This window comes from Cynocephalus volans, chromosome X, assembly GCF_027409185.1.
Source record: "Cynocephalus volans isolate mCynVol1 chromosome X, mCynVol1.pri, whole genome shotgun sequence".
NCBI lineage: Eukaryota > Metazoa > Chordata > Mammalia > Dermoptera > Cynocephalidae > Cynocephalus > Cynocephalus volans.
In genome coordinates, this window is record NC_084478.1 from 91,974,762 (window position 1) to 91,988,910 (window position 14,149).

The following is a 14,149-nucleotide window of genomic DNA, read 5'->3' on the forward strand; positions in this document are numbered from 1 at the left end:
CATGCATTCTTCATATAAATGTTTTCCTGCATTGTATATATTTTTAATATTATGCAATGTCTAATAGCATTGTTTCATAGAAGAATTTTACCAATAGTTTGTTCTTTCTGTACAAATCCTTAGTAGCTAGCTTTTCACAGCTCTCATCAATAGCATATCTTTTCCTCTTTGTCCTATGATAAGTACAACCTTGAATAATGCCTTTTATTGTTTTAGTCTCTTCCCAACGTTTAGAGAACAAAATCAATTTGATTCTATAAAACATCATTTTGTACTCGTTTTAGAAACTCTCAGCTGGTTTACCAGGGAGATGATTGTATTCTGAACATGGTACAAAAGGTTCAATTAATTCAATCCATTATTTGCGTAATTCTCCTAATGGACACAGCCTCATAGGGATTTGAAGTGGGTAGATCACTGATTCAATACAATCTAATTTTCAGGTATTTATCATTGTAGTTTTTAATCTCATTTTTTCTTTTCTTTTCGTTTTTGACTACTTATGCAAGATTATCCCATTCCTAGATTCATTTGTCCAAGCACATAATGATCAATGATCTATATTTGTAATGGATTCCTGACCACATTTTTCCCTTCTAGCTACTTCTCTGTATTACCACTGTTCATAGGGAGAGTTGTTCATACACATTTCCTCTAATTTCTCACCCTTCACCCTTTCATATCTTTGAGTGTACAATTATTGTTGAGAATATAATATAATTTCTGTAAAACATTAACCTTAGATTTCAAGTTTGTGAAAAATGTGAACAAAATTATTTCATCATATTTTTCCACTGAAACTTCCAGATGGCCTTAAGAGATAACTAGAAGAAAGACCACTCTATTCTCTCTCTGAGCAACCTCATCCACTGCCAGGATTTTAATGATCACCCATATACAAGATTCCAAAATATCAACAGCTCATCTTCCCAACTGAGCTGCAGAATGCAACTGAATGCCCCACAAATATTCCAAATTCAGCACATCCAAACTCGAACTCATCATCCACTCACATCCTCCCCTACTCCACTATAAAAGTGTCTTAGGTTCTGCATATAAGTGAGATTGTGCAGTATTTGTCTTTTTGTGCCTGGCTTATTTCACTTAGCATAATGTCCTCCAGATTCATCCATGTTGCCACAAATGACAAATTTCCTTTTTTAAAGGCTAAATAGTATTCTATTGTATATATATACCACATTTTCTTTATTCATTCATCTGATGATCGACACCTAGGTTGCTTCCATATCTTTGCTATTGTGAACGTGGGAGTGCAGATATATCTTTGGCATACTGATTTCAATTCCTTTGAATATATACCCAGAAGTGGGATTGCTGGATGGTATAGTAATTCTAAAAGAGTAGATTTTAAATGTTTTCACCAAAAAAAAAAAAATGATAAGTATATGAAGTGATGGGTTTCTTGAGTAGCTAGATTTAATCATTCCACAATGTAAGTATATATCAAAACATCACATTGTACCCCATAACTATGTACAATTATTATTTGCTAATTAAAAACAAAATAAAATATAATAAAATAAATTATCTTGGGGCATATTTGACTGTAAAAAACAAATCTACTCAAGATTGTTCAAGTTTTTTTTTTTTTTAAACTCATAAAACCCAGGTGTTTCAGGGTATAATAGTTATGGGATTTTGTTTTTCTGCTTTGATAATGATCCCCTCTGTTATTCTAGATTGAGGGATACTAATTGCAAAAGTATAAAGCATTTCTTCCTCCTTTCCAATGAAGTTAATTATCTATATTTCCAAGAACTTGATTGTGCAAATGACCAGATCTCTGATTAAGTAGAGAACTCACATCAGCACCACAACCCAGAGGTAACTCACCTGGATAGGCCACTCAGCCTGAGTGGGAACCATGCTGTATTGTGCCTCAAGGTGTTGCAATTGAAAATGAGTATAAGACTTGTGACTTCCTGCCACTTCCTGCCTGTCTGAAGCTCAGAGATAGATCTAGGCAGGAGAAATAGATTTGGGAGCCAACTCCACATAGTTAGTAATTAAGTCATGGGAAGGGTGATATTACCCAGATTGTATAAAGTGAAAAGAGTAAAGGGCTGTGGGAGAGATCAAATAGCCATTCTTCTCTTCTTCTGTAATAATAGACTTAATTTCCTCTCTTCCCTTGCTGTTAAGTGTGGCCATGTAACTAAGTTGTGGCTAACAGAATAAAAGCCGAAGCAGTGTGTCTTGCACCTCTGAGAAGTGTTCTTAATTTGAAGAGCTGTACTCTTCTTGTTCCCCTTTTCTTCTTTCTGCTGATTGGAGCACAGGTGTAATGGCTGGAACTGGAGAAGACATTTTGAACCAGGAAGTGAAAGTACATGTCAGAGACGCTAGAAGAACAGGATAGGAGGGGCCTGGGATCCTGGACTGCCTGCATTTACATGAGAAAGAAATAAATGATAAATTTTACTGATATATAGGATTTTGTGTTACTTATAGCTAAACCTAATCAACAATTAGTGAATGGGAAAAGGAGAAGCCCCCAAAGGAGACTGCAACAGCAACTAGTTTCAGTTCATTAAGAAAAGATTTTAAATAGCCACCATGGAGAAGAGGAGAACGAGCTGCCTAAGGTAAGCTAGCTTGATCGAGAATGGAGATTTTTCTCAGGGGGTAAAATGAAACTTTTCCAGTGAGGTTGGGTGACAAAGTAGTTAAAGTGATGTACCACGAGGTCTAAGCTGGTAAGAAAAGAAAATAGGACCAGAAGGGGCTAACAGATAGTGAAACAGGAGAGATGTTGTGGTAGTTTTAAAAATATGTATATAAAGTCTTTAATATTCCTTCCTTTAAAGTTAGAGTTTACCTCCATTTTCCTTGAGTGTGGGCTTTACTTAGTGACTCACTTCTAATGTATAGAGTATGGCTGAAGTGACAGTGTGTGACATCCAAGATTTGGACAAAAAAGGCATTGTAGCTTCCTCCTTGCTCTTTCTTTTGCTTCACTCATTCTGGAGGAAGATAGCTATCATGTCATGAGGACACTCAAACAGCCCTTTGGAAATATTCATATTGCAAACAACTGAGGCTTCCTATCAACAACCACACATGTCAGTGAGCCATCTTGGAAGTGGATCCTACAGCCTCAATCAAGCCTTCTGATAACTGCAACTCTGGCTGATATCTTGACTACAACCTCATGACAGATCAGGAAGTAGAATCATCCAGCTAAACCACTTCTGAGTTTCTGACCCACGGAAACTGTGAGATAATAAATGTTTGTTTTTTTATTGCTAAATTTGGGGTAAATTGTTATGCAGACATAGATAGCTAATACAGACATTAAGGCCTAAAGATCTTAAGGAAGCCAAAGGAAAGGTGTGGGTCAAAGAGCTCATAAGATAATATTTGAGGTCAGAGAAGAGAATGTTTGCATTTAAAATTTAAGATATAAAATAGTTGTCCTAGTGATAACAATGTCAAAGGTATGGCCGTTGTGACATTCTGACATGGAATGAGAGTAAAAGTCATTGGAGATGAGGATGTCATGTCCACAAGAACACTGAAGGATCACCAATTCCTTTAGATAAAAATCCTTATAAGACCCCAGAATGTCAGAGCTAGAAATAACATTCTATTGTAAGCCCTCTAGTCCATCTAATTGGATTTGATTAATTTCTCAAAGTGTGGCCCAAGGAATATGAATACCCACATTAGAAATAGCTGGCTACTTTTTCAGAAATGCCCCTGCATCAGACCAAATGAATACTAATATCCAGGTGTGGTATCAAGGAATCTGCAGTTTATCAAATTGTCCAGGTGATTCTCAAGTACACTAACTTTCAGCACCTCTGGTCTAGTTCAACTTCTCTGGTCTAGTTCAACTTCTTTGTTTTATAAGACTCCTCCTTTAGAGGCCAGGAACTTATTTTGATTTGAATACTTACTCTCCATTACACAAAGCTGCTTTTTGTGCCCAAAGCAATCGGTAGCAATTGGTAAATCTACAATAATAAATCAAGCAATATTTAAGAATAAGTGACTTTTAAAAAGAAAATCCCAATTCTCTATATATGATCCGACTCCTACCTGACTCTTCTATCACTTTCTGCCTCACTCGTGATGCTCTAGTAGGTTTGTTCCCACCTCACGATCTTTGTATTTGTTGTTCCCTATGCCTGGGACACACAGATATTCACCTGAGTGGAGCCTCTTGTTGTTCAGGTCTCAGCTCAAATGTCTGCTTCTTGAAGAGGTGTTCTCTGTCCTCCCAGTCTAAGGAAACTTGTACTCCAACCCAGTCACTCTTGACAGTATTTATTACTATTTTAAATAATCTTGTTTATTCATTTGTTTTCTTAGTCTAAAATTCACATTTAAGCTCTGCCAGACCAGCAATTGCATCTGTTTTGTTCCTTGCCTCGTGCCTGACAGAGAACGATTCCAGGCAGCAGTGCATCGTGGGCAGGGGTGGGAGCAGTGAGAGCAGAGTACAGGCAATAAGGAGAAGGATTATCTCAAGAAAATTTAAAAATAAGAATGAAACAAAATAAAATCATTCTACTTTTTATTTTCACTATGCACCAGCAATTCTAAGCAAGTCTCAATGATAAACTACTCCTTCCATCCCTTAGACCTTTACTTTGGTCTATGTTCTGAACAAATTTTGTGGTTACTGTTGAGTTTTTAACACCATGTATGTAACCTTCAAATTAGCACATTTTTATGACAACCTTTAACAGGCATTGTATTATTCATGAAAGTTAATTTGGAAAATTCCCAGTTATACAGTCAAGTCTTCAACACATGTTGACTGAGCTATATGCATTCCTTTAGAGAATAAGTTTACGAAATTTCCAAATTGTTGGAGCTCGCCCTTGGTCGAATTTGTGTCTCCATTCCCTGTGGTGCTATATATCCTTGCATTTAAACAATAGATTCTGAATAAAGAATGATAGCACAGAGATTGTAAAAGACACAATCACCAACGGAACCTGAGTTACTTCAATTCTGCCATCTTACGTGACCACCTGGAGTTATTTGTGTTTAAGATTTTAAACAGTGAAACAGAGTACAAACTTTAAGGTGTAATATTTTTGTTTGAAAAGTGCAACTTTTAATTCACAAACACAAAAATTTACTAAATTTAAATTTTTATGATGTGAAATTTTAGATAAACTTAATCACACAGAAAAAATATTTGCAAACAGCCAGAATCAGACTTGAGCAATGCACAATGAAAAACTAAGCTTTATATTGTTACTTGAAGATTTGGTCACAGAAATTCTGGAGCAACAACATAATGTAAGGAAATGGACGTTTAGATTTTAAAAAATCAAATTTTAAAGAACAATGGCAGGATGAATGAGAAAAGATACCTGTCTGACTGCCAGAAATCAAAAGGGCAGTATTTTAATGCCTCGATTTTTTACACCAAACATTGGGCACTTGCTCTAAAGCAATGGATCAAATGATGTCAAAATTCCCTCTCATTCAGACATTTTCACTAACTTTTAAAGAAAGAGAAAAACTTCTGAAGTTTTTATCAGCTGGGATAGAAATTTGCAATTAATTTTCTGGTTAAGATATTTTAGTTGAAATTTTCCACTGTGAAAAATTTGAATGCCTTTAGGTTTGATCCTGAAGAACAAAGACATGGATGGTACTGAAATTCCTGGATTTTTTGTGAAATAGAATTTTCATGATTCTATTCCAAGTTTATTCACAATTTTAAGACTTTCTATTTGCATACATGTTGCTTAGTGTAAAAGAGATTTTACTGATATTAAAATTAATAAAAAGGGCCGAGCCCGTGGCGCACTCGGGAGAGTGCGGCGCTGGGAGCGTGGTGACGCTCCCGCCGCGGGTTCGGATCCTGTATAGGAATGGCCGGTGCACTCACTGGCTGAGTGCTGGTCACGAAAAAAAAGACCAAAAAAAAAAAAGAAAGAAAGAAAAAAAATTAATTAAAAATGTTGATCAATCAACTATAAACAAAGATTGACAAATCTACCTGTACTATCTATTGAATATGCATAAATATTACGTTTTGATGAAGTCATTGACAAATATGTAGATGTTAAGGCTCAAAAACAGAAACTGTAATATTATTATTCATTACTGCAGTGGGACAATGTGTAGGTATAAATTTTTTCTCCTTTATAAAAGTATTAATGCAATTAAAAAATATTGATACACTATCTTTTTCCTTTTTTGTGCTGTACTATTTATTTTGTATTTTATGTTTATACTGGCAATTAATAAATGCAAAGAAAATTTTCCCTCTGTTTTTCTTTTGTGGCCATTATTATTAGTTTCATTTCATCGTTATTTCTTAAAATGATTTAGTCATATAGAGGAGGGTTCCGTTAAAAAAAAAAGATATGCTTCAGGTATCATATATGCTACGTACACCCACCTGGTATATAGTTTGCACTTAAATATGTGTTAAATGAGTAAATAAATAAATGAATTAATATTGGGAATGTCGATGGGCACATTATGAACATCTTCTTTCCTCAGAATCATTCATGGGAAGCCTAAGGCAGACCTTGCTCCTACTGAGAATGTTGCATCTACTGATAAGATATTCTCCTGACAGTACCAAAATCATCCTTTTAAAATGTAACTTAGATCATGTCCCACCTTTGCTCAAAACCCTCAATAACTTCCCATATTATTCAGAATAAAATTTAAATTCTTTAAGGTGGCACAAAAAGCCCCTACACAGTATTATTTCTCTACCTCTGAACTTACTGGTTGTTTTCACTGTTGTTCCTTCTGCATGGAACGCTCTTCCCTAAAGTCCTTCATAACTTTTCTCAAGTCACTTTATTGGAGTGTCTTTCCCTGATCTATATAAACCAATAAACTCCCACCCCATCCCCATACTGTTTTATTTTTCTTCAAAGCATTTGGCACTTTGTAATATTTATTTTTTTCTCTTTTTCTCTTGGAACCTAAGGTCTGTGAGGGAAGTTATTATGTTTTGTTCTATACCCTTAACAACGGCCTGGCATAGAGTAGGTGCTCCGTGACATAGTTTTAGAATGAATGAACTTGCCCATGTATTGCAGAGGTAACCTATTCTTTTTGTGACTTACAGTTATGTAAGGCAGCTGGACTTGGGTTTTAAGTCCTTATCTGGACAAATCACATACGCCTGAAACAAACAAAAATAATGAAAAGCTCTGCACCCTGGAAAATAACTTTCAACTGGACTATGGAGAATATTCTTTTGTTTGTTTGTTTGTTTATTTGTTTTTTTGTCTTTTTTCGTGACCGGCACTCAGCCAGTTCGCATATAGGATCCGAACCCGCGGATGGAGCGTCGCCGCGCTCCCAGCGCCACACTCTCCCGAGTGTGCCAGGGGCTCGGCCCTGGAGAATATTCTGAAAGGCCTTATCGAGGACAGGGAGGATCAACCACAGGAAGAACAGTTTCTGTGATAGACAACTGACCGGCTAAACTTAGCAGCTGTCAAAGAGGCTGCCGAAGGGCGGAGAAAGAGCGGGAGCGGGCAGCAAGGGGCGTGACGGGGCGGGGCTGTCGTGAGCGGAGCCCTGTTGAATTGCTTTGTCCCTCTCCGCTCGCCGTAGGGAACTTGGGCCGAGAGGGTCATAGATATGGCGACCGTTAGGGTAAGTGAAAACAAACTTGCTTAGTTTCTTTGGGTGCCGATAGTTTTCTAGTAACTGTAGAGAGGACCCTCCTAACTTCTGAAGGCAGCCCCGCAGCAAGGGGCGGGGTGGAGGTGGAGTTGTGAGAGAATTGGAATCATTAACGTCTGACGCCGAAAGACACCTGCCTCTAGAGTTTAGAGTTTCCCCTGCTGTTGACCGTTTATACAGCGGCACGGTACAAACTGGGAAACGGCTGGGTGAAAATGACGGGCAGGCGACAAGACGCAGCAGATGTTTGGGTCTTGAGTTGCAAGAAAGAGAAAAGAATCCTTGTCACTTGTTTCCATGCACAGGGAGGGCCTCATGACCCTATCGAAGGACTTTGTTCAAACATTATTTGGGATGAAACAGACCAAGATAGAGACATCGCAAAGTCTCTCTGCCCCGCGCGGGTTTATACGTGGTGTTGTTACTGTCTGGGTTCGAATAACAAACCCAAAGTTTCTTTTGAGTTCTATAATGGGAAGAGGTGCCTTTACTTAGGAATCTGTGTACAGGAAGTGACTCAGCTGGTTGTTTGCTGCAGGTTGCAAACTAGGTTTCAATAACAGTAGTCTACAAAAATTTGCGTAGCGGATTATAAGTGTAAATTGTTCTGCTAGACTTGCAGGACATACAAATATGAATAATTCAGTTCAGCTGAAGTTGGCTCAGTATCTGTCTTAATTCGCCATTCTCACGTTATTTCAGCAGTTCTGGCTCCCATACTTTATCAGAATTATCAAAACATCCTTCTAACTGGACTCACAACCTCTAGCCTGGCTCTCATGAAATCCATTCTCCCCTGTGCTGCTAGAGTACTTCTACCAAAATGCAAATGTGATTATTATCCTTCTCTACTTAAAAACGTTTATGGATACTCTGTCATCTCTCTTCTGGGGTCAAGTCACATTCCTATGTCTAGAACACCGGACCCTGCCTTGATTTGGCTTCATCTCCTGTCACTCAGGAACCCTCCTCCCATCAATACTGAACTACTCACTTCACGCCTCCATGCCTTTTTTACCTGCTCTTTGGCCCTGAAGTGCCCTTTCCCATGCTCATGTAGTTACTGCCTACTTACAGTTCATTTCTTCATTCAGCAGATATTTGTATAGTTTCCAAACATGCTAAGTACAAAATACCTTTTCAGAGAGGGTATCCCCAACCTCCCCAGTCTAATTTAAATAACTCCTCTTTGTGCTTCTAGAAGACTCTGGGTATACTCTTACCACAGTATTTATTACACTGCAAATAACAGACTATTTACTTGTCTGTTCTACCTTCCTAAACTATAAGCTTTTTGAGGACAGTAATAATATCAATCTTTGTACCCTTCGTACCTAGCACAGGTCTGACTTATATTAGGTACTCAATAAGTTCTACATAAATAAATAAATGCCAGATAGTGAGGATAAAAGAGATTAAATTAAGCAGTGGAGATGCAACATATAACACAACAGACTGTGATTCAGAGTAGGGGAAGTACCTTACCTCAAGACAAGTACAAAGTGCTCTGAGGGTTCAAAGGAGAAAGAGTTCATACCTAGTTTGAAGAGAATTTTAAAAAGCTTCATTGAGGAGGTACAGAGACAGAAGTAGTAGTCAGTGGTAAAAAGCAAACTGAGATAACGTGTTGTCACTGAAGCCTAGAGAAGGAGAGAGTTGAATAGTCTTTTCTACCGTTAAGGGCTTATAAAGGCCAGGCACTATGTTAAAATACTTTACATATGTTAATTCATTTATTCTGAAGATAACTTTATGTGGTACATATTATTATCACCATTTTACGGATGAAAAAATAAGGTTTAGAGAAGTCAAATAAATTGCCCAAAGTCATAATGCTAATAAGAGTTGAAGTAGAATGGTAGAGGGAGAACCTAGACTGTAAAGGGTCATGGAAAGGATAAGGGATGGAGAACTGGCATTCATTCAGCACCTACTTTGACCTGATGCTTTACATATATTATTTCAGTTTAATCCTCTTGATGGCCCTAAGAAATGGGTAGTATACCCATTTTACAGATGGAAAAACTGAGGCTTAGAAAAAGTGCTTGCTCCAGGTTATACAACTGCTAACTAGAAGAGCCAAGTTCAAACCCAGGTGTAGTTGGCTCTGAAGTTTTTCCACTACACCTTGCTTCCCCTGAAAGAGAGGTGTATATTTCTCTTTTGGGAAGTTTGATGGTGAAAGGAAGGAAAGAAATCTTGAGATCGAAGTAGCAAATTCCAGAAAAGGTGTTTTTTAATTAAAAAAAAATGAGGAGACTTGAGCAAGTTTGTAGACAAGGGAGAATGTGCCAAGAGCCAGTGTAGAAGGAAAGGTAATATAGTAATCACAACTATTAAATTATTGAGCATTTACTATGTGGTAATGTATTAGTCCATTTCTTTTGCTTACAACATAAATAACTGAAACTGGGTAATTTGTAAAGAAACAAGATTTATTGCTTACACTTTCAGAGGTTGGGAAGTCCAAACTCCAGGGAACACATCTGGCAAAGGCCTTATTTGGAGGTGACTTCAGCATCGCAGGGTGTCACTTTGCAAGATGGTGGATGGCTTGAGCAGAGAGAGAGAGCTTCTCACGTGCTTTCCTATTAAAACCATCAGAACCATGCCCATGACCACCATTAAACTGTCCATAGATTAATCTGCTCACTAGGGCATGGTCCTCACAATTTAATCACCTCTTCAAGGCCCCACTTTCAGTTACCGTAAAAGAATTTCCTACCCTCTTAACACTGTCACAGTGGGGTTGAAGCTTCAGTGAGTTTGGGGGGATATTCAATCCATAGCAGGTAGGATAAGTGCATTATGTGAATTTTCTCATTTATGTGTCACAGTGGCCCTATGGGTAGGTACTGTTATTAATCACCTTTTTACAGATAAGGAAATTAAAGCTTAGGAAGATTGAATAACTTGCTCAAGGTCACATAGTAATAAGTGGTAGAGCTGGATCAGAAATCACATGGTCTGAGTCCAGAGCATCGACTCTTAAACATATTTCACAAAGAGGTGGTATAATCAAGAAGACAAGTGGAGGGATTAGTTTTGGTGAAGAGGAGACACATTTAGCTTTGGAGTCCAGAGCTGGTGGAGATGGAAGGTGAAGATACAGAGATTTTGAACAGAGGAGGGAAACTGAGGGAGCTGACATTGGATGTTTTTGTCTTTGGAGTGTAAAGTCATCTGCTGAGAGAGGAACAGGTAGAATGTGCCATTAGGAGTTTAAGAATGAAAAAGGTTTGGAAAAGGAAATTCAGTAAGTCATCTGTAGACATTGAAGAAAATAATTGCTGAGAAGTGGGGGCCCAGCTAATGTTGACTTTACTATTGTGATTTTCTCCAGCAATGTTAGGAGGGGAAAGGAGACAGTGGGGGTGCCTAAGTGCTGAGTATTGGTAAGGAGATAATGGAAGATGTAGGGAATTTATCAAAATACTTGCCCAGACTGGATAAGGAGGCAAATAAAAAGAAGGTGGAAGCAATGGCCTAGGATACTAGGAGATTGTTGGGTGTAGTGAGAAAGAAGAGATAGTTCAAAGAGAGTGGAAGAGGTAAAGGGCAATATTAATCAGGGAAATTTCAAGCATTTAGGATTTTGGAGGTGAAACAGTTTCTAACGATTGCAAGGTAAGGTACCTATGTTAGAAATGGCAAAGATTCGTGGAGATCTTGGGGTCTTAAGAAGCTTAAGGAAGCATCTGAAGCTGAGGTACCAAAAGGGTGATCTGTGTTAATTTTGAGGCCCCAGAGTTTAATAATGAGTAAGATACAGAGAAGTCTCGAAGGTTGATAGATAACTGTGAAAATAGTGAACATACATCTTGAAATATGAGAGCTTGTTGAGCAGATGTGATGGTGGAACACAGATTTGGAATTGGTCTTGGGGAGCAAGGACTGTGCTGATCTCTCCTCCTGACTTCTGGAATCAGGGAGAATGGCTGGAGTACTGACCTTTATTTAAAAGGATTGGGAGGAATGTAGTAGTGTCAAACAAAAGCCTAGTTCCATTATCGCCAGAGGATGAGATCAAAATTGAGGAATATTTTGGGTCCTGAAAGACAATTTGTTTACAATAGTATATTTAATATCAAAATATGACTACCATTTATTGAGCACTTCCTGTGTGTCAGTCACTGCTAAGCTGTTGATGCACATTATTTAATTCTCACAAAAAGTCTTCTAAGGTAGGTAATTTTATTACCTCAAAGAGCAGGAGTAGATCAGTAAGGAAATCAAAGCTGCAGTGATAGGATGTTGTAGTCAGAGAAAATCTTGCTGAGTTTATGATTTTAGCTATTGACAAATTCAGGGTGTACTCATGGAGTGGGTAGTTACATGACTCTCTGGGATTATATATATTTTCTCTTTCCTCCCCCAGCTTCACTGAGGTATAATGGACAAATAAAATTTTATGATCTTAAGGTATATGATGTGATGATTTGATATACATATATCTTATGAAATGATTACCACAATCAAGTTAGTTTACACATGTGTTACTTCATCATGCTGTATATTAGATCACCTGAACTTATCCATCTTATAACTGAAAGTTTGTACTCTGACCAACATCTCCTCTCCCCTGCCCTTGGTAACCACCGTCTTACTCTCCGTTTCTATAACTTCAACATCTTTAGATGCCACATATAAGTGAAATCATGCAGTATTTGTCTTTCTCTTCTGACTTATTTCACTTAGTATAATGCCCTTGAGATTCATCTATGTTGTTGCAAATGACAGGATTTCCTTTTTTTGTGTGACTGAATAATATACCATAGTTTATATACACCACAGTTTCTTTATTCATCCATTGTGGACAGACATTTAGGTTGTTTCCATCTTGGCTATTCTGAATAATGCCACAATGAACATGAGAGTGCAGACATCTTTGTGTGTTTCTGATTGGATTGCTGGGTCAAATGGTAGTTCTATTTTTACTTTTTTGACTAACCTTCATGCTGTTTTCCATAATAGCTGTATCAATTTACATTCCCACCAGCAGTGTACAAGGGTTCCCTTTTCTCCACAACCTCACCAACACTTCTCTCTTGACTTTTTGAAAATAGCCATCCTCTCAGATCTGAAGTGATATCTCACTGCGGTTTTGATTTGCATTTTCATGATGATTAGTGTTGTTAAACACTTTTTCATGTACCTGTTGACTATTTCTGCATCTTTTTTGGAAAAATGCCTATTTAGGTCCTTTGCCCATTTTAAAATCAAGTTATTTTTTGGTTTTTGCTTTTGATTTGTGTGCGTTCCCTATATATATTGGATATTAATCCCTTATCAGATAAATGGTCTATAAATATTTTTTTTTCCCATTCCATTGATTGCCTTTTCATTTTGCAGATTATTTCCTTTGCTGCGGAAAAGCTGTTTAGTTTGATGTAGTCGCACTTACTTATTTTTGCTTTTGTTGCTTGTGCTTTTGGTTTCAGATCCAAATAATCTTTGACCAGACCAATGTTGAAGATTTATTTTTTTATAATTAGATGCGTGCTTGTTTATTCTGTGGGCACTCCCCTCCCCCATCTTTGTAAAAACTTAACATTTGTCCTGTTTTCTTCAGATCTTTTTTAAAGGATATAAAACCTTACAGATTTAGGTGGAGTCCTCTGAACTAATTTCTGTCCCTCCCCTGTGGTAACCACTCAGTGTATTTGGATTTATCATTCCTGTGCATGCTTTTGTATTTTTCCTATATATCTTTGTGCCTGTAAGCACTGTACAGAATTGTTTGGCATGCTTTTAAACTTTGAAGAAATGGCATCGTATTGAATATATAATTGTGCAACTTGCTTTTTTAAACTTTATAATTGACACATAATGATTGTACATGTTTTGGGGGTGCAGTGTGATGTTACAATGCATATATACATTGTATAATGATCAAATCAGTAATTACGATATACATCATTTTAAATATTTATCATTTCTTTGTGATAGTAACATGGAAAATCCTTGCTTCTAGCTATCTTGAAATGTATAATACATTGTTATTAGCTGTAGTCACCATACTGTGTAATAGAACACCACTTATTCTTCCTGTCTAACTGTAACTTTGTACCCATTGACTAACCTTTCCTGGTCCTCCCTTTTCTCACCCCCCACTCCTCCCCCGCTCCCCCACCCCCCCTCGATTTCTGGTAACCACTATTCTACTCTCTACTTCTATGAAATCAGTTTATTTAGATTTCACATATGAGTGAGATCATACAGTGTTTGTATTTCTGTGCCTGGCCTATTTCACTTAACATAATGTCCTCCAGGCTTATCCATGTTGCCACTAATAACAGGATTTCGTTAGGTTTTATGACTGAATAATATTCCATTGTGCATATATACCATATTTTCTTTATTTCTTCTTCTGTAGATAGGCACTTAGGTTGATTCTGTGTTTTGCCTATTGTGAATAGTGCTTCAGTAAACAAGGGAATGCAGTTATCTCTTCGACTTACTGATTTCATTTCCTTTGGATATATACCCAATAGTGAGATTGCTG

The 14,149-nt window shown here is 37.4% G+C and overlaps 1 protein-coding gene across 1 annotated transcript in view; it reads left to right on the plus strand.

The window, feature by feature from the left end:
• The first annotated feature begins 7,555 nt into the window (after window positions 1-7,555).
• The window catches only part of APOOL (apolipoprotein O like), a 96,781-nt gene continuing 90,187 nt past the window's right edge, over window positions 7,556-14,149 (plus strand). Inside the window, exon 1 of the mRNA XM_063084056.1 lies at window positions 7,556-7,614. Coding sequence (XP_062940126.1) covers window positions 7,600-7,614 — 15 coding nt within the window. The 5' untranslated portion in view covers window positions 7,556-7,599. The remainder of the gene's footprint in view (window positions 7,615-14,149) is intronic.